Source organism: Glossina fuscipes, unplaced genomic scaffold (genome assembly GCF_014805625.2).
Source record: "Glossina fuscipes isolate IAEA_lab_2018 unplaced genomic scaffold, Yale_Gfus_2 2, whole genome shotgun sequence".
Lineage (NCBI taxonomy): Eukaryota > Metazoa > Arthropoda > Insecta > Diptera > Glossinidae > Glossina > Glossina fuscipes.
Window position 1 is genome coordinate 28,940,812 of NW_023998416.1, and position 25,258 is coordinate 28,966,069.

At 34.6% G+C, this 25,258-nt stretch overlaps 1 protein-coding gene across 1 annotated transcript in view; it reads right to left on the reverse strand.

Moving 5' to 3' along the window:
* LOC119634158 (homeobox protein goosecoid) overlaps positions 1-13,817 on the reverse strand; it is a 30,383-nt gene extending 16,566 nt beyond the window's left edge. The window contains exons 1-2 of the mRNA XM_038028126.1: positions 12,955-13,817; positions 11,780-12,120 (exon numbers count right to left, since the gene is read on the reverse strand). Of these exons, the coding sequence (XP_037884054.1) occupies positions 11,780-12,120; positions 12,955-13,636 (1,023 nt within the window). The 5' untranslated portion in view covers positions 13,637-13,817. The remainder of the gene's footprint in view (positions 1-11,779; positions 12,121-12,954) is intronic.
* Between the last annotated feature and the right edge of the window lie 11,441 nt (positions 13,818-25,258).

Genomic DNA, 25,258 nt, shown 5'->3' on the forward strand with positions numbered 1-25,258 from the left:
GAAGGCTAATTAATGTACAACACTGTTGAAGTAATAAACGGAAGTAAACAAAATCGTACCGAGTCCTTTACATGCAAATATTTGTTTTTACAACTTGTGCCTATGTAAACAGAAACGTATGTGTTTTGTCAGACCAAAGACTTTCGTATTGAAGAATTAAATTTCAGCAAAGCAATTGTAAATCTTGATGTACTCGCATGTACGGAAAGCATATATGAAGCTTAAACAGCTAAAAGGAATCAAACAAAAACTTTGATTAGAAAAACTCACAATTTTTCATTTCATCAATTTTCATACGAGAATGAGTACACGATTTTATAGCAGTTCGAAGAATGTCTTTTAGCTCACGTGCGAAACTTCTATGAGGACAACTGGGCGCTAAGAACTCCAAGGTCATATAATACATGTATATATACTCGAGAAGTTCGCAGCTTTCATAGGATTTTCTTAGATTCGTCTATCTGGTTCACAGTTACCTAGCTATCTATCTAATTTAGGATAATATCTTTTGGCGATATCACTGATAAATGAAGGCGATTGGCATGTTTATAAAGCGATCTATCATGATTTCAGAACAAACTACCAGCAAAGTTATTCGATCAAGTTCCGAAAATTCGCTAATTATTTTGAAAAACGTTTAAGCATAAATTGTTGTTATATCATAAATCACTTATGGCATATTATCCGCGGCGACTGGTTCACCTACAGAGAATTCAAGATATATCCGAAAGACATATATTTTCTTTGATGAGAACACATCTTTGCTGAGTAGTCATATTGGTATGAATGTCACAAAAATTACTGCTCACAGTAGTAGTAATAGGGTTAGGCCGCACCCATATTTTCTCCTCGAACATTAAGGATCTCTGAAAAAAGATAGTCAAAGCTGCCAGGCTGCAATTGTGTGATAGATCCAGAACAATTCTCTGAAACGATTTTAGGCCCCAGGTTCGCCTCATGTTTTCCCATGCCTCAGATGCCTCAATGAAACTTACTGCACTGACTCGCTTCTTCTAAAGAGGAACTCCATTGAAAAGCCATTGAATCGGACCATTTTTAAGCCTACGCCATATATAACCGCATATCGTCTCTTTGTGAAAAGACGAGGTGTTATAGTCGACTATGATTTTTTATTATTTGTAACCAATGACTAAAAAACGGGAAATTTTCTTGAAGAACCGTAAAACTCTATCTTGCCTCAAACATGGGAGAGTTGACTAATAGAACGTAAAGACAAGTATAAAAATTACGTTTGTTTGGAGGCGAATCCTGAGTGTGTTTGTTACATATTAACCATGTTAGTAGTATGTATTTCCTGCACATATTTCCTCAACATAAACGACCGGCAGACCTTACTATGAAAAATTCGGATCAAATGGTAGTGAAGCGTACTATCCGAAAAAATATAAACGTACGGCTGGAAATATCGATTCTGTGAACCGAAGCGTGGATACACATTGAGAACACACATTCAGACGTCGATTTCAAAACCTTGGACTTTCCTATGGTAACACAAGAAGTGTTCATCACATAGATTTATGGTTTATGACATATAAAACTCAGTTGACCCAAGAGCTTATATTGAATCTTTTTTGTTTTTCTTCAATATGCCACAATCAGGTGGATCAGGTCTCCTACACGTGTGACGCGGTGACGGTCAGGAAAAAGTGAGAAAGGTGAAACAAAGATAAGGAATAGCCGCAACCAGCAGGCTGAGGGAGTGTATCGGCTGAGGGAGTGTGTCGCAATGTGATGGGAGACTGCCAACACCGACTTGATAGTAGCAACTCTTATCTACTCGGGTAAGCGACACTGCATGACCAACTATTGTATAAAAATTTCATAAACGGGATTTTGGAGCAACTTCTCAGAAACTTCATATCAACTTGAATTTCTGCTTTCTCTTTAAAAGGACAATTTGGGTTTTTCTATACATCTATCTCTAAACTTAAGGTTGCTACCTCAATTTTTGCGACTAAGAGACTTTGAACGGCCGTTGAAAAAAGGATGCAAACGCTTGGATCGAATCCAAATTGCACGCTAATCAGAAATGTACAGAACTCTATGGGGAAGATTTCTTGTGCTTTACCAACTTAATGCGATAATAAAATAAATTTTCTCTTTACACAATTAAGGCCAACGTGAGATCGCTCTCGAACTGGTATTACTTTCTCTTTTTTCTAGTCTAAGCATAGAAATCTTTCGCTTATCATCAATTATGTCATGGAATATTTTTAAAAGTACAGTAAAACAGAAAATAACTTATAATCTTTAAAATTGAAATGCACGCAAGTGCAAGTGAAACTCTTTACTTTTCGAGAAAATTCAAAATGCTGAAGTGTTTAACGAAAATTATTCACCTGAACAGGCTCGCAAAATATCATCAACGAGTATTTTGCCCATGGGGTAGATATGTGTGTGTGCTCTGTTTTTTTGCTGTTTGTGCGTGCAATTTTCCCAGGAGACGTTTAGAGAGCATTTCATGCCTATCAAACGTACACACAATCATACACACACAAACACACACGCCCGCAGAGTGCTTAAATGTGTTAAATGCACTTATGTTAGTGAAATTTTTAAGAAAACATTACTCAAATTATTAAAAGTATAAATTCAGGCTGTGTAAAAGGCCTCTTTGGGTTATTTACATGCCTATACACATACACATACTACACATATACTATACATGTAAGTATTGTTTATATTAACTATACGCGACCAACCGAACGAACGGGCGAGCGAGTGAGGCAAGCTTAACGCATCGTCATCATAATTTTAAGCTCAGTTGAAATATTATAATTTCATCAACAAATTTTTATAAGGGATGCGTTATGCTTTTAATAATGATGTTATTGTTATTTCGCCCCCCCTTCCCTTGAGCCTTCCCTTCCCCCACCCCTCCTCTCTCGCGCTATCTCTTATTCATTCTTTCATGCCGACTAAAATGACCGATAACTGTCAATGCCCTAGGGCACTTGTTACGTTAAAAATTATGGTTTTTATGCCAGTTACCCACGCAAACAGCCCGTTTATTATAAATGTACGAAAATCTGCTGATTCCACATCATTGCCGTTTAATTTTAATTTAATTTCCACAAAATAAACAATAAAACAAAAAAAAAAAAAAGAAAAAAACTTCTCAACCACCACCACCAACTACGCTATATATGAAGAAAATGTGTATATAAAAACAATAACAAAAACATTTCATTATATGTTTGCTAAGTAGTTGATGAAAAGATTCATTTAAACACTTTTCAGTTACCTATCAAAACACTTTTACTAATGAAAACGATGAGTTAAGAGATTTTCCCCAAGAAGCAAAGCGAATTTCAGCGAACAACAGTCGTGATCTCACATATGTTTGTCTGTTTATCGTATGTGCTCTTAAGTTCATATTGAAAGGCCACCAACCTGCAGCGGCATTTTATTGTAAGGCATCAAAAAAAAAAAAAAAGGAATAAAAGAAAAATCTTTTATGTCAAACTAATTGTTGCTCTTTCCTCAATACTTTCGAAGACTATGCCCTTAGCTTTATGTAAAGAAATTGTCGCAATAAGAAAAGTAAGATTATGCTTTATAGCAAATGATTGCGCATTTTTCGGTGAACGTTAATAGGCTCTGAAAAGGCTCTTAACAAAGTATTTAGACGTTTATTGTCTCATCAACATTTTTATCTATCATCCTACTAAGATTATATTTAAAACCTAATTTTTGATATGCTATGGCTATCTTGTTCTTCTAATGAGGCGTTGTCGAGCTTCAAGTTGATAGTTTCCAGTTTGCTTACATAATTCAAAAGCTTTAATGAATCAACGGCATGAGCATGAGGGACGCGAGTGCTTACCAGTGAAAACTGATACCTGGAAACTCTCACAAAAATTAAATAATAAAACAGTCCACGATGTGCTCGTTCAACTGCGGAGTGCTATACGAGTCAATGGTACAGTATGCAGAATCTTTTCATGCGTCCTAACCTTGTAATCTGTAAAAAAATTTTTTTTAAAAATTATTTTTCGATTTTTTCACTGACGAAAATATAAGTATCAGCAAGAGGGCGCGGTGGAGCGTTTAAACCGGAAAAAAGCAAAACTACCATCGAGGGAAGTTTCTTCTGCCGCATATACCGTCCAGAATGTTATCTTTTCAGTATACTATGATCGTTAGGGGGGAGGAACTACGGCAACTTCACTCACGAACTGAAACCAGGAGTTCAGTATCTCCTGCATTTTTTAGTTTCGACAATTTTACCCTAAATGCATGAGTTAAAGAATTTCTTTCAACGCACTATGAATGACGATAAAAAGCGGAACCGCTCAGTGCAGATTGAGTGCAAGAACATTGGTCGAAGGGAAAGTGCAATCGTTAAGGTAACCTAAAACGCAAAAACCTTGATCCAAACACTGTTCTTTCGTACGCGACTTCAACGGAAAACCGAATGTAAATTACGTACTTCGGAGGCAAGGTTTTTGCTTTTGTAGTGATTATCAACTGCGTTCAGTGTTTCGTGTTCAGTGTTCAGTGTATGATGATGAAATTGTAGATCCTCTGTATTATTGTAAGCAGTAACTGCCACATCGGTTCGCTAAATAATAATGAATTGTACACAATGCATAAAAAAGGCGTCAAAATGATTACTTAGCAAATTAATGCCAAGTCACATATTGCTAAGGCAACCGAAAGAAGGCTGCTACCGCTCTCATATAAGATAAAGTCGTCAAAGACAACATTCTGGTGATGCCATCAGCTGGCAGTTGTCTCACTTACTTACTCAAACGTTCACAAATGAAAGAATAAAAGGGTGTTGTTGGAAGTAAAAAATTATAAAAGCAAGACAATGAACGCATTTTTTTTTTTTCCTTCATTATATGACTAATCACTCAGGGCATGTCCCTTATATGCGTAATGTGGCGACGATGGGAAATGAGGAAAGAGAAATAGATAGGAAAGCGATCATGACCTAGTGCATGTTTGCCCAATCGCTAAGTGTTATGCCTAACCACGACAAAAGTCAACTCTATCGTATTTGAGAGATTTGAACCCACGAGCACAGACTTGTTAGTCGCAATTCCTACTTGCTCGGCTATTCATGCGAATATTAAATAACTGGGTGAACAAATCGCTTGGATAGAAATGCTCTAACAACTAAAAATCTTGCTCCTTATAATTACCATTGATTGTGAACGATGTAAAGCGTATAAAAACAGGCAGCACTATAACCGCCCAGTATGTATGTCACTTGAAATCATTAAAAAAAATCATTTGTTGTCGTTAATTGTTTATTATTTTATTTTATCATATTATTTTTGCGAATTAAAACAGATAAGCTGCCAGAGAATTATAAACAAGTGCCAATAAATATTATTGAAAATTTTTGCATCTCACTCCACGAATGCCATTCTCATATTAATTGAGCAAAAAATGTACAAAAAATAGATATAAGAACATCTTCTGAGCGTCTTTATCTACTCTAGCTATAGCTTTCTTTACAAACATAAATTCTTATGTAAATTGATTTATTTTCTCAGTTATTTTTTGGTTATACTATCAAGTAGCCCGTCAACCATAAACAAGTAAGAGCACCAGCAGCAGCAACAGCAGCAGCAGCAACAGCACCAGCATCATCATCAGCATCAGCAAAACAGTAGCTCCGACTATTAACATAAATTATAGTCAACAACAAAAATACACACACGCACATAATAAAGAAAACTATTTGCGTAGAGGCTTGAAGAGGTTTAAAAACTCGAAAGTAATCAACCACAGCCACTGAAACCCGTATTACCCATATATATATATATATATATTGTAAGTGATTTCGTTTATCTTCTTGTTTCTCTTCTCTCATTTCCTTCATTTAGAACTGAAAATTATTTGTCTTTACAAAAAAAAATTCTAAAAAATCATTGCCTCCGTTTTGATGTTGATTCACTGATATTTGTTCAAGTGAATAAGCGAAATTATTTTGAGATGACCACACAGACAACGACAACGACAACAATATTCCATATAAAAGTACACATAAAGTGTGTGTGTGTCTAGAGCGGGCAAGCAAGCAGAGAAATCGTAATAGACTAATCCTGTGCACAGTTCAAGTGATCGAGACGATCTCTAAAATAAGTCAATAAACGTTTCAAGCGCATCGTAAATATTTATTTTCCAAAGCAATCGAATAATCGTTTCGTATGATTAAATAGAAATCTATGAAAAGTGGACACAAACGTTGGAATTCAACAAATTATCTTTATCCATATAATCAGATGATAAAGTAAATAAAGAAAATTCAAGCAAATAAAAAAGATGGATGCATGCTTGTCGATTTACTCGAATTTTGGATGCCTAATAAACATTTAAACTTCGTTCAAGCTTTCTATTTATCTTCTCTTAGCGGAGCTTTATTTTATGAACTAACAAAGAAAATTGCGCTCCATCACGCAACGCAATGGAAAGTAATTGAATTATGGAATTTCCTTAAAGCTCCAAAAGATTTTTTGGATTAATCTTGAAACCGGTACCTACTGTACTCTTAATATAGAATTTTTCCCAAGTTTAAGTTAATTTTCAAGTTAAAATTAACACCTTCTTATTGAGCCTTGCTTTTGGTCTATTGATGGTAGCTTTTTCAAGCTAATTCAAGGTCATTTGCAAAAAGTTTGAAATTATATTTGAACTGTTATGACTTATGAACCTTGAGCCATTGCCAATTGATAGACCAAATGGACAAACAGGCACTGATCTTAGAGCATATTGATCTCACATACTAATGCCTATCGTGCTTGATATAAAAACGCATTTTGAATGAGAAATCCTTGTGCATTTCTCTGAGCGGAAAATATTTAAACTAAACAACGGTTTTACCAAAAAGCATACTCTTGCTTGTGTTATGAATCATCAACGAAAATGAAGCTTTGAAATGAAATTTATCTAGTCTGTCCGAAAGAGATTCAATCTGGTTTTGCTAGGACTATTCTAGGACTGAATTTTTGAAGGTGCAGCTAATTAGTATATATTTGAAAAAGGGAAGCTATTATTCATATTTATATCAACAAATTGCAAAAAATTAAGATCGTTTCACCAACGTACACAAACGCCTTGTTTACGCAACGAAAATTTATTCATAAGTGTGTGAACTTAAGCAACGAAAAAGATTAGTTCACAGCATCGTCATGCAAACAAACTTTTGCTTTTACTCAAACTTAAATTTACTTGAAATCATTCCTCTAATATCTATTATGTAGACGTGCAAGTGAAAGCAAGTAAGCCTGTAGCCAAATCTTTTATACCCACTATCCTTGTTTAAAGAAAAAAAACTCGAAGAAGACGAAATAAATTTCAAAAGACCTTTGTTTAGATGCTAAGAAGCACCACTTAATTTTGCCTATATTTTTACGCGTAGGGCTTGAGATGGATCCACATTCAGTTAGACCTCTCATTTCATAATCGCATTCCGTGTTGATTTAATCTTATATGTCTAAATGTTTGCCTAGCTTGTCAATCTTTAACATAAATGGCAAGTTTTCGAGACATTTGAGGTGAATACTTTTTAAGCCCATTTCTCATAAAAAACATTTTTTTTTTTTTTGAAAGTCACTTCCTAAAAAAAATCTTTTTCACTTTTAATAATTCTCGGCTGCTCGGCTCGGAAGAATAGTTGTAGTCTAGCGTACTAATTGAATGCAGAATGGAGTTTGAAAAGCTTGAAACCTTCTCTTGAATCATCTGTCATATAAACATTTTCACAACAACAGTAACCAGATTTAACCGTAAATAACTCATTATCAGAGTCGGTACAAAATGATGATTTCACGTAAGCTTGGATTACATAGATGTAATTTTCAAGCCCCTCACTGCAGGAGAATTCTCATGACAAGTAACCCTTTATGCAGCAATAACGTAAAATTTTTTATTTCATCTTTCGTGACCTTTTTTTAGCGAAAATAGATTAACCATCGTATCTTATAACGTGGCATAGAGTGTAGGGCTCATTCTTACCCTGGAAGATTTTAATCTGCTTAAAAAGAGCTCTGTGCTGCATGCTTAATAGAAATGGAGTTAAGATAAATATCCTCAAATTTTATAGTATATGGTGCGCTTACGTCGAGCGTCATCGAATGATCGCAAAGTCACAAAGCATTTTTTGGTTTGTGATTTTTATTACTTAGTAGCTATGCTTTATAACAAACTTAATATATTGAGGAGTTTTCCTATAATTATACCTCCAAAATATAAAAATTAATGCAAAGCTACCAATAGACAGGAAAACACATTGCTCTCGCTTACAATTAGTAATCGATCATAACGCCAGAATACGACTGCAAATAAGAAAACATCGCTTGAATATCCGATCCCAACTACATGCGAGTATGACTAAAAAGGAGAGAGAGAACCTGCAAGCTACAATTTGGGAAACATGAAAGATCAGATTCTCGTAGATCTTCCATATCGATTTCTAAAGTGACTGCATCGAGCGAAATAAAGAGAAAAAATCACACAGAACAAGTGTCGCATACCATGAAAGCGCATACGTAGAGAGAAAGTCTGATTGACAAGTTTTAAGGCATCGAGGTGAGAGCTTGAGACAAGCCAGGTTATTATTGGCTTTCGTGTCAGTAAGATTCTCTGAAGAATGTTACCTTAGCAGGAAAGAAGATTAGCAAAGACCACGAGTCACCATTCTGTGAGTGGGTTTTATACTTTTCACGTAACTAAAAAAAACAAATGTTTAAGACATGATGAAGACATAATGTACTTCTATGCTAGCAGTTTCACATAAATGTTCCCAACTTGGTTTCACAACAGCTCTAGATGAATCTCATGGCATTACTTTATGACTAACGACTGTAAACCGTCGTATTTTTTAGACAACTTTTCATTTAATTTAGAAAAACATTAACAGAAACTTGCATTTTTCATTTTCACAAAAAAGTACACTTCTATACCTTTTAAGAAAGCAAATTCATTTACATTCCTCTGACGTAGGTATGAATGTATTTATAATATGTCATATTATGGTGACAAAGTTATTACGTAATTGGTGTTTCTGCCCCAAAGGCTATTTTATATTAACACCCATTTAAGACACCTTATTAGCATTGGCACTTTGATATTTACGCATACACATACAAGCGCACATAAATATTTACACGTACCCTACAGCCCACTATGGCATAATGCGTATGCGTATAAATGTGACCAAAACACACTTTGGGTGGTATTTAAGTTCGAAAAGCTGCCTAAGGGTGGGGATAATGTATAAGTTGTGCGCACATACATACACTTATGTCATACATGCTTGTGAGGTATTTAACTTTAGATTTCATCTAATGCTGCCGTTGCTTTGCTAATAATGTTAATTGCAAAGCCAATGTCCGCAGTATGTTGTTGTATTGGATTTAGTGCCAACAAATCATGAACTAAATCTAGCTAATATAAACATTGAATTGCAAAACAGCCACCAGTGAATGCCAGTGACACGAAAGCTACTTACGTTTCATGTGTCTTATCAATATGCCGTACAAGTGTCAACCCCTTCAATTATACTGCAAATTGTTAACGTTGTTTTTGTTGTTGTTGTTGTTGTTGTTGTTGTCGTTGCCGTTAGTAAATCCTTATAACTACATAACAAAAACGGATATGATCGACTTGTGTGATACCGTCTCCGGGTACAATTTAATTATCAATAAATGTTAACAAATTAAAATTTGTCAACATTTGAATACAATTTGTTTAGCTTTGTGTTTATTTGCCTCTGTGGCCTATTTTTCTTTTATTTTGTTGACATATCCTTAACATTAATGGTCGATGGTGATGATGATGCTTTTAAAAGATTTCGTTACATTTTTTCTTTAATATTTTTTTGTTTTTTTTTTTCTCCTTTTTGTTCTGATGACGCTGAAGTGATATTTATTTTATTTTCCATAAAAGATTTTGCATGTATTTATGTATATTTGTGATAAAAAAAAAGAAAAAATATTTTCACAGTAAGGCACTTAGTCTAAAGGGTGGGTTCTCGGTCGCTTGCTTAATAATATAAAAGAAAGCAAGACGAAGCTTAAGTATAACCCGAAGGGCAAGATTCTTAGACAACTGGGGCGTATATAATGCAGTAAAAACATCATCAAACCAACGCTCAAACAACCGACTTTGTTTACATTTGTTATTTTAAATGAAAAACGATAGATGAATGAATGTATGAATGAATGGATGGCTGGACGGACGGATGGATGGATGGATGGATGGATGGTTGGATATATGATGTTTTGCCTCTTGAATGTTTTCATATGAATGTGATAGTAAAAGAAATCATAGAAATTAAGTAAATCATCATTGTTTCCATATGTGTACGTGCGTATATATATATATATATATATATATATATATATATATATATATATATATGTTTGCATAAATATCTTTATATTCATGTTAGTTATGTGGCACATGTATGCTTGTAATGTATAGCCAGCTAACAAGTTAATGGGTAACCACATAATGATTTTGAAGCGCAACTAAACAAACAACATATTTTTCTCACATGACTGCACTCAATTGGTTTCGCGCGTTCAACAAAATGTAAACGAACAGAATAATTGAAAAAAAATTTATACGTCTCGGAAATAAGGACACTCTCTAGTCAGTTCGCTTTCTGCTTAAACCTTAGTAATGTAATTAGGGAAATCAAATTTGTATGTAGTCTAAGAAATATTGAGCTTTTGAAAAGTCAACATTCATGTAGTATTTTTCATTAAGATTCACCCTCATCCCTTTTCAATGTTGACTAGGATCTTAATTCATATATCACGGCATTCACTCACTCGATCTTATGATATTATGTCACTTATGCATCATTTTTCACTCATTCGCGTAATTTATTCACTCATGTTAGTGCGTTTATTCATTCTCAGCATCCAATCACTTATTTATGTCATTCATTCCTTCAAGTTATATCATAAATTCGTAATCATTTTTGTAAGCCAATGACTTATACCACGCCGTTAATTCATCCGCTTATTTACATTGTTTAGTCGTTCATTAACGCATTTACTGATCCCACGCAATCCGGAATTATATTAACTAACAATATCAATGTGATATCATTCATTAGTTCATTACATGTCTCCTGTGATGCATTCATACCATTAATTACTTCGTCATTCTGCATTCAATTATTTTTTGCATTTATGTCATTCATTGATGTGACGTCACTCATTTATTAATTCATTCACTAATGTCATTCATTCTTGTTATTAATTCCTTCATGCCTCGTTCACATAATTCTTTTCATCATTCTTCCACTTAAGTCACGCATTCATCACTTTTTCATTCATTTACTTATTCATTTATCTCACTCATTTATTTACTCATTCACAAATTTGACGCATTCATCTCATTCACTCCGTGATTAATTCTTTCATAACTTATTCATTCATTTATTTATTCATTCCGATCACATTATCCATTCATCAATTATTCGCTCTTTTTTTTTTGTAATACATTTACTCGTGTCATCTCAATAATTCCTTATCTATTCACTTTTCCAATAAAGCATTAATTCTTATATCAATCATCAGTGCTTTCATGTAATTCGTTCATTGAAGTCATGTAATTCCCTTCTATCATGTTTCATCCAAATCATGAAAAGTTTCATCCGATATTTCATTTATTCTTTTACCTACTTCTTCTATTCGATTCTTCCTGACATTTAGGCCGACACAAATGATATGAGGCCAATAAACTTAAGTTCTATGTTAATTTAAGCGGAAATTTTATCTTCACTTACCTCTACTCGTTCCTCTTTTAAATCGACTTTTAAAGCCAATTGTTCGCGCAGCACTACATCCGGATAATGGGTTTTATCGAAAGTCGCCTCCAATTGCTCTAATTGCTCTTCAGTGAAAATTGTGCGATGTCGACGTTTTCGTTTCGGCGGTGGTCCATGACCTAAATGAGTCGCCACATGATGTCCATGATGACCGGGATGCAAATGATGATGAGGATGATGGGGATGCGTATGACTTAAGCCAGTCGCATGGCTGCTAACATGGGCTTGCATTTGAGCAGCAGCCACATGTGCCACAGCCGCGGCATGCATATAATTTGGATAAAAGTTGGGATAAGCAACTGAAAGTATTAAAAAAAATAAAACTCTCTCTCATGTAAAAATATGTAAAGGTTTTCAACGTATTCTATTTTTATCGTACGTACATATATATGAATTTTCATTAGTAACATGATATTTGTTTGTTTTCGTTTCGTGAAAATATGATAACGAAGAACTAAAAATGTTTTTATATAAAAATTCAATTCATTTTTGTTTTTCTTTACCACTTAAGCTTTATATTTACATTTAAGTCATCCTAAGGCCGGGTTAATGGCAAACAAATGTTTGCTTGATTGTTTGAGATTTGAAACACTTTTAAATGAAAGTACAAAAAGGAATAAAACACGGAATGCAAATCTCTCCCACTTTAACGTCAGAACGAATCAAATCATCTTTTACGATTCAACGCTTATTGCCGCTTAATACGCTTGAATAAGCTGTGTATTGCGTAATGCTTTGAAAGGTAAAGAAAATAATAAGACCACGCAGACATACTAAACAAATGGAACAACATTACTTAAGGCTTTGCCTAGATTTAATGTAACGCCCGCTACCTTATTATGATAAAGCCAAACGACTTTTGTGATGTTGTTGTGATGTTTAACCTTTTAATACTTGAAAGTACTTATATTTCAGTTCCATTTCTCGCTGCTGTTGTTGTACTCGAAAACTTCTAATCCTCTTAGTGGTTGTTGAAGCTGCAGTTTAGTTAATCGAAGCAACTTTAAGTTTTATGTTTTAATTTACTTACAAATCATATCATATTACAAGGTCAACTTTGTGTAACTAAATTTAGACGCGATCGTGTGTGTGTGTGTGTGTGCGCGTAATGTGAACGTAATTGTGAAATTTACCTAAGAAATCCGAATGTGAAGCAGCAAAGCCAGTTGCGGCTGCAGCAGCTAAATGCCCTAAATGCAAACCGGGATGCTGCAGCATTGGTGGTACTCGTTGAGGACGTGTAGGACTAGTGGCGGCTGAACTGGAATTCGAACTCGGCGAGGCGGGTGAATCCGAACCTTTACCATTACTGATGTTAATCAGTTGGTTATGGTTAGAAGTGTTCGCCGTAGTAACTGCTGCGACCTGCGATCTCGAACCCAATATACTATCTATAGTGAAAAGAGAAGCAGCTGCAGCAGCAGCGGTCGCTGTATTGCCAGCGGCTGAAGGTCGTGGCGGACGTTCATCCTCGATGATTGTAACGCCGGATAGGGATCCATCGTCTGAGGATGGCGTTTGCGAGTGAATCTGTTGATGTTGTTGCTGGAAAACCGATTGCAAGCGTTGCCCTAAATAGCCACATTGTTGTGAATTTAGCAGCATTGCCGTAGTAAGATAGGCGGCATTTGGTGTTGGCGGGGTACGGGGACTTTGGCAGTTATTACTTTGATTGTTGTTGTTATTAAAACCATTATGTAAATACTGTTGATGCTGCGACTGCAATTGATTTTGCTGCATATGCTGATCGTTTAACGGGCTCGATGGACAACGTTTAATAGCGCGTTCCATAAGTGGTGATGTGGACTCGACCATATTTAAATTGTGCGACGATCGACCGACGTTTAACGGTGGCGTCGGTGGCGGTGACGGACTGGGTGTGCTTACCACCGTAATTTTAAATTTGGAGGAAGCCGTCGATTTCGACTCCAGACTACCAACAAGTTGGCCTGGAGAGCTCCACAATGATGACAGAATTTTGACGGTTTTTTTTTTCTCGTATCTCTCACAACACAAGATCTTTAGATTTTCGATTTTATATTTTATATATTTTCTTTATTTTTTTCTTTTCTTTTCCTTTACTCTTCGTTTAGTTTTTTTCTATTATCTTTCACGATAGGATGAACTTTAAATCACTAAAAATTTTATCGTTTAACACTATAATCGCTTTAGTTGTAACGCACAACGTAATGAGCAAAAAAACACTACTTTCTTGAATGAAATCCGAAACAGTTATGTTAGTTGTACTAACCATTAAATTAAAAACACAACGTAGTACTACCCATTTGAACGACAACCTCATGTAAGAGCGTAGTCACGCCTTCGTTACGAATCGACTCCATATTGAAAATATTGTATATATTTATTTTGCTCTCGCTCTCAGTTAATCAATCTCTCTTCGTTTGTTTAGAAATCTCTTACTCTTGCCGACACGCTCCGGTATCGGTAAGCACAAGTAGTCTTGGCTAGATTACAAGGGGGTTGGATTATTGGTTGACGCCTTTTCACTATTTATATGTAAAAGCAATGATTCATTAATAATGAATTGTATATAGAAATGTTTACTTAAATGTGAATGTCTGTTTGTGTGTGTGTGTGTGTGTATAATTATTATATTTATATGTATGCGAGTATCTTTAATACGGTCATTAAGTTGCAAGAAGACTTACGTTTGCAATGATGCGCCAACGTAATCGCTTTAACACCCAAAACATTTTCGATTTTTGTCGTGGTAGTAATTGTCATTATTTTTTATCCCCCCCCCCCCCCCCCATATCTATATATATATAAATATATATATATGGGGGAGGGCGTTATGTAAGTAAAATCTTATATAGTGACCATTTCGTACCCACGAATGCTTTTCTCTTTCACTCTTACTTTCTCTCTTTTTCTTATTTTCTCACATATAACGCGAACATATGCTTTAAGTATTAACAGCCAAAACAGATAGAAAGTATAAACGAAAGGAAAAAGAATAATCAAAGGCATTCTTGTTTGCAAAAATGCGTTTATAGCAGAGCAGGCATTATGTTTATCAATAGGTTTCTTTTCTTATCATAATTATATCAATCTAGCTTTAGCTGCCAGAGATTTGCGATAACTAATTTCTATAGTGGAGATAATTAATTAACAACCTTCTTGTACGATTAATGCTACGACCTATCGTACCAGGAATTGAACGCTGCACGTATGCCGATTTGCGAGTTGCGCTCTTTGACCGTGCGACTAATACATTCAGAACTTGACTGATAACCCTGATAAGCAGATTGCTGTTTATAAATTTTTATTGTTGTTACATATTAACTTTATATGAAAATCTAAATCCTAAGCAAGAGGTTAAAGGAAAATGTTGCAAGTCTAACTGAATAAGAGAATGAGATGAAGGTAACGAACTAATTGAAACTATTGGAAAGAAATAAAAGAATTTGACAAAACGAATAAAATATATGTGAGATGAATGTATTTAGGGAAATGTATAGAACGATCGGATTGTATAAAATTAACAAAATGAAGAAAATTAATGAAATTAATACGAAGAATAAAATGAATAGAATGAATGAAAGGAAAATAACGTCAAATGATGTAAGAGAAATGATTCAATGAAATTAGGGCGACGAACAAGACGAATAAAATGAATGTAATGAACAAAATGGAATGAATGAAATGAATACAAAGAATGAACCGAATAGAATGAACGAAATGAATAAAGTTGATGAAATGAATACAAAGAATGAACCGAATAGAATTAACGAAATGAATAAAGTTGATGAAATGAATACAAGGAAGGGAAGGAAAAGAATCATTAAATGATGGAAAAGAAATGATTTAATGAAATTAATGGAACGAATAAGATGAATAAAACGAATAAAATTCTTGAGATGAATAACATGAATGATAAAAATGAATGAAAGAAAACAAAATTAATGAAATATAGGAAGTGAATAAAATAAGCGATATGGATGCGACGACGAACGAAATGAGTGAAATGAATGCAACTTACAAAATCACTTAAGTGAGTAAGGTGATTACCATAATGAAAGACACTTGAAACTTGAAATTGGATAAACAAATTATTGGAATAAATAATAAATGAAAGAATCCAGTATTTCAAGGGAATGCAATCAGTAAGCAATCAATAAAATGATTAATTATAAAACTGGAATGTATTGATCTACGGCTAAATAATAGATGAAAAAAATGGATAAATAATGAATTCCGTCGTCTAAATGAAACGAAAATTAACTTTAACCTGTTATTGGTCGAAGCAATATTTTGCACAACTAAAATTACTTTGTAGCATGCAAGCATTTTAGGAAAGCGATGCTTGCATACTTTCTATCTGACCTAACTATGTGTGCGCGCGTAATGATTATTTATTCAAATAAAGTCAAGATGTAAGTGCAGTAAACATATCGTTTCATATCCCACTCAGTCGGTCTCACTCTTTTACTTTGGCGCATTTCAATCTATTAAGCAGTATACCCCGTATATTACCGTTAGTTTCCTTATTGCTCTTCTTCAAAGGGGGGGGCCAAGTACATACGCCTGAATATATGTGTGTGCGCCTGCCTGTGCGATAGTTGTATTTGAGTGTATTAGGGTGTGCTGCCTGCCAATCTTAAGCAGATAATGACTAAATTAATGCTTTTATGTAACGTTTTTTTTTATTTTTGTCTTTTTTTTTTACTAGCATATAAACATTTATTTAATCGCTCAGTCGGCAGTCTATCCAACCATTTTGGAATTTATTATAATCTTTCAGGTTGTGTTTAGAGATATTTCAACTGTACACATACACACACACATATATATATAATTCACTTTAGACATTGCCTTATAATTACTTAATGCTAAACATTCATCTTGAGTATAATTTTTTTTCATAGTTCCGTTAATGTAACCTAATACATAATAATTAAGGAGAGCGAAAGGATCACCTAAAATATGTATAGTAATGATTATATATTGAATTTGTTATATTTAATAGTAGTAATCAAATTTTGCCTTTGCTTATAATCGTGTTTTACTACATCATTTTACTTTAAGAAATTAATTTTAAAATTTCATTCTTTCCATATTCTTTTTAAAAGTTTTATACTTAAGGCGAGATAAACAAAGAGGAGCAAAAGGATTTAAAGATTTTTTTAAAGTAATTTCTTTACATTCTCCTCACGATAATTACAATAAAATATAGTTCAAAGATAATTTTCATATAACCGAATAAAAATTTTCAAGCGGAGCTGTAGTCTTACATACTTATCTTCGCTTTAATTCGAAAAGGAAACAAACAGTTGGACCGCATATCAATTGCTCCAGTTGTAGGAACGCACTGGTGGTAAAAAGGCATAAACAATCTTTAGATATGTGCTTTTTTAGCTGCTACAGTCTATTCAGACAAGGAAGAAACGTATTATCTGAGTCAAAATTGTGTAATATTCTGTTAAGTCTGGGCGTATTAGGCAGCCTTTGAGCACCAATTTTACTTTGCGTTTACTTTAGATGTCTCTACGGACTCTTTGCCGATTGTAGATTTTTTGTTAGCGGGTATAGTTGTGATTGTAGACTTTGTAGATGACAATTTTTGCACTGAGACCTTGGATAGGCTTAGTATCTATTAAGCTGAAAATCATCCGGTGAGGCTTATTACAGTCCTATGCCATATGTGCTTAGTCGTAGACAAACAACACTAATTTGCAAAATTTGCTCTCTGGCCAAATACTAGGAGCAATCTTCACCTTGTCATCTAAATTTTGCTCAAAATTATTGAAAGTGGTTCAATAAGATACTGAAGATAGAGCGGCATGGTAGACATGGTTTGATTACTGCAACATGTTATTCTAATTAAATATATTAATTTGTTTATGATCAGCCGCTCCGTGGGCCGTATATCGTGCTCGCACGATTATACTAAGAAGGGGTGATGGAAAGAAAGAGCAGCATTTACGAAAGTTTGACTTGAAAATGAAGATATGAGGTATGATGGGAAAGATTACCGCTGGCAGGTCGTGGGAAAGGCGGGCAGTATGGTCAAAGCACGGTAAGTAAGTGGCGGTACTGCGGTGTGCAGTATGCAGGTAAGTCCATGGCGAGTGGATCAGAACGCTGAGAAAGTCGGATATACATACACTTTATAGCATTTCAGAATACTACATACTTTGGATAATGTTCCCATGGTGAAGAAAATATAGATCGATTTTTTCTCGAATTCTCAAACGTTATAAGAATGAATGTTGAATTAATTACGTAACATATCACTTAGTTAGCTCGTAGTGTGGCATATAAATGGATGGCTCATTCTACATCTATTGCGCGATACGTTAAGGTCTGAAATGGAGTTACGTTCATCCAAAATTATTAGACGGTTCGAACAACATAATCTTTGCTGCATCTTTTATTCTAAAATCGACTATAATTCGTTCAACGTAGAGTTATAAGTAAAACGAGAGAGAATAGTGTCTGCGCTCGTTCGATTTGAATGTTGAAAAGTTTCATATTCTTTCGTATTCTTCCATCAGCTCATTTGTAAGTATTCTACATATATTTTCATGCATTTAACGAATCTAACATAAGCAAAGAAAATGCACAAATTGAGTCATAACGCATAAGTCAATTCTGAAATAATGTTAAACTGGTAGTGTCATACACTAACAACGACCTGCTAAGAGTGCTGCAACAGAAATCATGACCTTTTTTACGAATACTTGTGCATTCGAATAATGATCTAAACGTCCTATGAAAAGAAATGGTACAAACGACGACCTCTAATACACGTTATGATTTCTATATGTTCCTTTAAGCTAAGTGGAAACCCTACGCTACCTGGCAAGTAGTTCAGAACTACAATAGATTCCGCTTTAATAGCGATTGGCGAATAGTCGTAGGTAAAGGGGTAAAAACCTTTTGGTCTGCGGCCATTCCCTAACTCTCTTTCCCATTCCTTCTTTCCTAAAAAGGGTCGAGTTACACATGTAAGAAACATCCCTTGAGTGATTAATCGTTTAAAAAAAAAATATATATATATGGGAATTTATTTTAATTCTTTCGTTTGGTGTAAATATCAAAGTTATTCAAATTGATTTTGCGTTGTTATAAATATATTCAGTAGAGATTTTTATAAGCTTATGTGACATGAAAAGAAGAGTTTTTTTTTTTAAGTTAAGCCAAACCAAAAATCCATCACAAACTGTGAAGAAGCTTTGCTTCCGGCATGGACAGAATGCGGAAATTTCATTCCAAAATTTTTTTTCATCGCGAAATCTATTAATTCCTAACTTTAATTATTCTCTTGCAAATTAACGAACATTTTAAGACTGTGAGTGACTATATGAAGTCTTAAGGCTTCTTGATGATGAGCGACAGAGCATTGATTAGAAGAGACAACACCAAAGTTCAAGGTAAACAATTCAAGTAAACAATTTTATCAATTTAAAGTTTTCTCGCATATTGCTTTTCCGTCTTAATATACTAAGAAACAAATTTAAGGCTAAGGCTTTAAACTTGTGCACATTATAGACAAGACCGTCGATCAAAAAATCGATCACAAGCGATAAATTACTTTATAATGTGTTCAGATTGAAGAAAGTGCAACAAGCGAAAGTACGTTTAAGTAATTATTAAATAAAAATATCTATTACAAAAAGTATAGTCTACTGCATTGAGGTTCGAACCCGCGAACACCGAATTGGCACTCGCGAGTCCTATCCCCATGGCTATGCAGTAGCCCTATCTGTCGGCGTCAAAAAATCAAGACTTAAGAAAACTTTACCAAATATTCATATAACGATCTAAAATAAATCTTCTTCAAGCGATCAAACGATCGATTTAAATATTTTTAACAAAGCCCTGTATAAATGAGTTTTTTTTGCTCAATAATTATTCTGTTGATTATAAGATATTATCGCCTTGGCAAAGATATTGGCATCTTTAGCAGAGAGCAAATTTTAAAAATCTCTTAACAATTAAATATATTTATATAGGATTATATGTTAAGCCCGAATGTAATTTATACATTTTCAGTCTTGAGCATGTATGCGTATGTGTGTGTGTGTTTGTAAAATTTTCTCATTTAATTTATAAAATTTTTGAAAATGTAATCGAATGGCAATAATTAATTGTGTATTAATTAAATATTCATATTCTCATCTATAAATATGTGTACATATAAATATAAATATTTAAGTTGGCTTATTGTTATCCTGAAAAACGCCGGTAGCCATAATTAATTTCTTTCGTTTCTGCTGCTTTCATCTCGTCTATATAAGCATAATATATATATATATATATATTTATTTTCTTTTTTCTTTTTTTTCTCTCTTCTGTTTTCTTTCTGTTCTGTGTGTGTGCTTTGTATATCCCAACACACACACACACACACACACACACACACATTCGTTTCTTTCATTAATACTAAAATAAAAATGGCATTTTTAAATACTCTCTCCTGCTTTCTATCTCAGTCCCATTTAGTTTTGTTCTCTCTTTCACTCTACGTCTCTCGATGATGTGATTTTTTTTGTTTTTTTTGTTTTGTTTTATTTTACTGCTTATACTGCTTACTATTCAAATTGTTCAGCTTCAAAATATGTAAAGATTTAATTTTGTATTGGACAATACACACACTATCACGCACACACACACACACACGCACGCACACAAATAAACACAAGAAGCAGCTGTCAATTTTTAATGGCATCACTATATACGGATGAAATCTAAACGTACGTACATACATACATAAACACATATGCGTTCAATTAATATAATGGCAGGAATTAGTTGTGTTGATCGGCTAAAAACATGATCAGGGCAATGAAATAATAATCTATCAAATTTTAGTGTCTGCTTATAGATGCGAAACTGCATATGTGTGCGTGTATTTGCGTTTAAATATTGTTTTTGTATAGCTTTCTCATTTCTATACATTAGTTGCAGCTACCGAGGGTTGATAAAGACGTGTAAAATTCGAAATAAATGTGGTTGCGTATTTGTGCCGCTGTGTATTGAACCAATGTTGTTTATCAGCCCTAATATATGTACATATACGTACATACACACAGATTGGTTTATTGTACTTTTATACAGTAATACGCCTTCGGATTAATGTCAAACGCAGATCAACGCTTGTTTACCGCTAACTTTACGCCTCGCCGCTCTAACATCATAATCGAAAGCATTTTTTCCATACTTAGTTGATATCTATAAACAAACACATAGTCTTGCATATGCATACACGAGTACTTAAGGACATATAAATGATGCGATAATCTTGATCCGCTGATCCCTTATATTCCTTACAAGTCGATGGAACTGATATGAAAGCGTATTTATGTGTACTTGTATGAATCTGTACATATGTATTCAATAATATAATATAATTTTTTTTCCTTTGGCTTAGAGGAGAGGGGTCTTTTCTAACTCCCAAACCAAGCCAAGGTTAAGGATATATACTTGGTGTGTGTCACGCGATTGCACTTTGTGCACTTTAAAGCAACAAAATTTTCAATTGATATTACTTTGGTTGTCCGTCAATGCAATTGTTAATTTTATCCTAAAAAATTAAAAATTGATCGCAAATCATTCCTACTTTGCTAAATAGACGGCTCCTAAGCAATTCGAATCAAATTAGAAGACTTTCGCTTTAAAAATCTTTTCCCATTTGAAGTGTTGAGATAGCAGAAAAGAAATATCGTTTGCCTCGTTGTCACTCTCTCGCTTCCCTACTCCGTCCTGCTTAATGTAAGGCCAAGGTAGCGCGCAGCGAAACCTCCCGAAATTCCTTTTTTGCCGCATAACAGACTATGCTAGGCTTTCTTCTGAAGCGCTTAGGGAATTTTGCCACATTAAATTTGCTCCTAAATGAGTTTTAGGAATTGCGAATTGTTTTTTTTTTTTTCGTTTAATATTTTTTTCTTCTTCTTTGCATTTTACCAAACTACCAATAGTAGCTGGCGACCGACGTTCTATTTACTTATCAGAAAGTTTACAATAGAAGAATCCACTTACAAACAGCAGTAAATTTAATTCAAGTTTTACACCAATCACCGCAGAAAAACGAAAAATTAATTTCTTCAGCTCATTTGTAACAAACAGAAAAATGCATTTTCGGAATTTCGCTGGAATGCCTTTCCCTTCGAGTTCATTTCATCAGGGCGCAGAAGTGTAGTCCTGCGAAATATAGTCATGCCAGCTTTCGAGTCGCGCATTCCCCGATGAAGGAAAATGTTTTATTTGAAGTAAATCCAGGAAATCTTCTTCTCTTCACTTCTGTCTTTGACTTGAAAGGTGCTACCAGGCAAATTCAAAGAATTAAAGAATCGAGTCATTTCATGTCTTCATTCCGAAGTGAGACGAAGGAAAGATCGATTCAATCCTGTCTTTCTCCCAGGAGAAAGTACTGATGCTCGGGTGAGAATGAGAAGAATTGAACCACTGTTGCTACCTCCCTTCTAGCAACGGCTAGATCATGTGCTAGCCAGATGGGGAGTCAGGTCATTTCTCGCTTTCTCTCAACGCTAATCAGACAAATTAAAAACGCCTATCAGCGTCTTTTGTTGAAAAAATTCCATGCAAGCCCCGCAAATAGAAATCGAAGAAGGATTTACTTGTAAAAGGATCTCTATGCAAACGTTTGAAATGTTCTCTCAATGGGCTGGGACAAAATACGATCGCTTATTGTCGTGCTGGAAAATCATTCACTTGATACACATTCCCCGGGCTGCGCTTTTCTTTTGCCACTCCTCTTTCTCCTCTTTCGATCATCGTATTACACTCATAGGAGACATCCCCTGAGTGATTAGTCCTTGATCCTCGATTCACCTACAATCTCTCTCTCATTCCTAGTCCCATCGTCTCACATAGATTGCCTGAGCATCGACGAGAGGTCTAGTGTCCATCAGAGCAACAAAATTGGAACAGTTTTTAAAAGAAAAAACCGATGTTTTCTTAATGATATTTTATCTGAAAGATTTTAACCATCCATGTGATTAATGTATTCATTTATTCAAGTGATTCCTTCTAATCATAATCATGTTGCGTATACATTTACATAATAAGAAGACTATGAATGCATTTGCATCTTGCGTCATACATCCAAAATTGAAAATAAGGTTTTTATATTTTTATGACTTTTACTATAGTAAAGCAATGCAAGCTATGTGTTCAATCACATAAACACACGCAGAATATCAAACATTTTTGAACCATGACCGTATGGTGCACGATGCAAGTTCTCCCCTTCTGTTCCATACTTAATGTTATCTCTCTTATTATTTTTCTGTTATAGATTGTATATAGTGTTTATATAGTGTAGATATAGATTGTAAATAAAATTACATGAATTGTTATATGACATTTAGTCAGTCAGTGACTTATATGGTAAGTACATGAACAGCGATGGAAACATTTTTCGTTATCTTAGATTTAGAGTAAGCGAAGAGTATTCACGATTCGTTTTAGGATGTGAATGAAAGTTTCTTACTTCTTTTGCATTTAAAATTCCATCTTGCAACTAAAACAAAAACTCTTTTTCTCTCCCTGTAAAATGTTTTGTAGATTTTTTTTGTCGTTCCATCGCATAATCAAAAGAGAACTCACAACGAAACGATGGGGAAAATGCACAGTAAACTCATTGCTTTGCACAGCAGTACCTTTGGAGGCCAATGGGAAAGTATTATAAGTATGAAAAAATGTATTATCAAATATTCCTCACTCGGTATCATGAAATATTTTATATGTTTGCTTAGTGCATAAATTTTGCACAAGTGACAGAAGAATTTATTTTATTTCTTAATGTTATTAACGCCATTAGGTAAAAATTGTATAATCGATTTTCAAGAAGGCACAGCGAATTCAGAAAGTAGGTAAAATAGAACCAATAATAAATGGTTTAGATAAGCTCCAGTCCAACATTTCAATGACATTCCTAATAAAGTTTCATCTGAGCCAGATGGTTAAAAGATCTAAAATCTTCGCGGAGGCTCGACAGAAGTTTTGACAACAAGTTCCAACCGAACCACTTCAGATAATCGCAAATTGACAAGAGATTCATATGAGATAACGTTGAACGTTCGAAAACGTATTCTCTTTACAAAAAAAAGTTCACTCATGATGACCAACGATTTTCAATTTTTTATTTCTTTTAACATGAAAGATCACTCAGATCAGATGGTTATAACGTAAAGGAGAGAGAGACAGAGAAAAAAAATAGCAAGTTGTCGCAGTTTCGACGGTCCTCGTCCAACCGGTAATTTGCGATGCCCTTACTGTCTCAAGCGCTCGCTGTAACCCCGATCACGTGCCACCCCAAACGCAATTGAATTAAGATCTAACGCATTGCAAATTGAACCCAGTTGTGCCGATTTCGTAGCAGCGCTTAACCTATTTAATTAATTGACCGTGCGGCAGCGGTAAGTTTTCCTTAGTTTGGCATACGTGCCACTCAAGTCAAATATATGAAAAAATCAGAACCGAGCTATTAATGTGTTTACATTTTATCGATAATATTGAAATTTTTTCAAAACTTTTTATTGTGAATTTGCTTTTGACCGCAACCGTCTCCACTATTAAGCTCTGTTCGTAATAGATACCACATTTCAAATTTTCATCCTAATGTTTATTCTTTTTACGACTTTCCCTCAGGGAAACCAACAAGATATGTTTCATTAATCGGTTTTCAAAGAGTTTCGAATGAGAAAAACATCACAAGCTGGCAGACACACAGAGGCAGCTAACATCCATTCTTCAATGAGGAGCATAAAAATTGCACTGAATGGGAAGAAGATATTTAATAAAAGCTTTGCACTTTTTATATTAATTTTTGCGATTAGATGCCAAGAATTTCAAGATCAAATATAACCGTAGGGAAAATCTTGAAAAATATCGAACAAGTCAATGGAAAATTTAGAATAGGTAAAGTCGAAGTAAATTTATGAAAGCTTTGTGGTGGCCGAAAAAGTGGCCTGATCCGTACGATTTTCAACAGTGGACGTGCTTGGGTCAAAACATGTTAGTGTATATATCTCAAATGTCCCCAAAATTGCGTCCTGTAGGCTAGACATAAAAAACAAAACAAGCCTCCGCACGACAAACAAGCTCAGATCAATGCACAAAGTTATTCTGAATCGGTCGCTATAATAAAATGTGGTACTAGCTCAAGATCTTCAGTATGTTACAAGTGCTATACGATCTGTGACCGAATATCATGTTTTATCTTAATCAGCAGTGCCAGGTCTCGAACAGAACGACGGGCATGTTAGAGATCAAAGAGGTTTCGCGAACCACCTCGGATTCACGCTTGCGCTGGCTACGTATGCGATGCATACTGTGTGGTGAGATCACTATGGACTTCCTCTTTCAAAGGTCCAATAATCTAGTTCTCCAAACATAGTGTTATGAGCGCTTGAAGCTTCTTCCCGAAACGTAGCAGCAACAATTGTC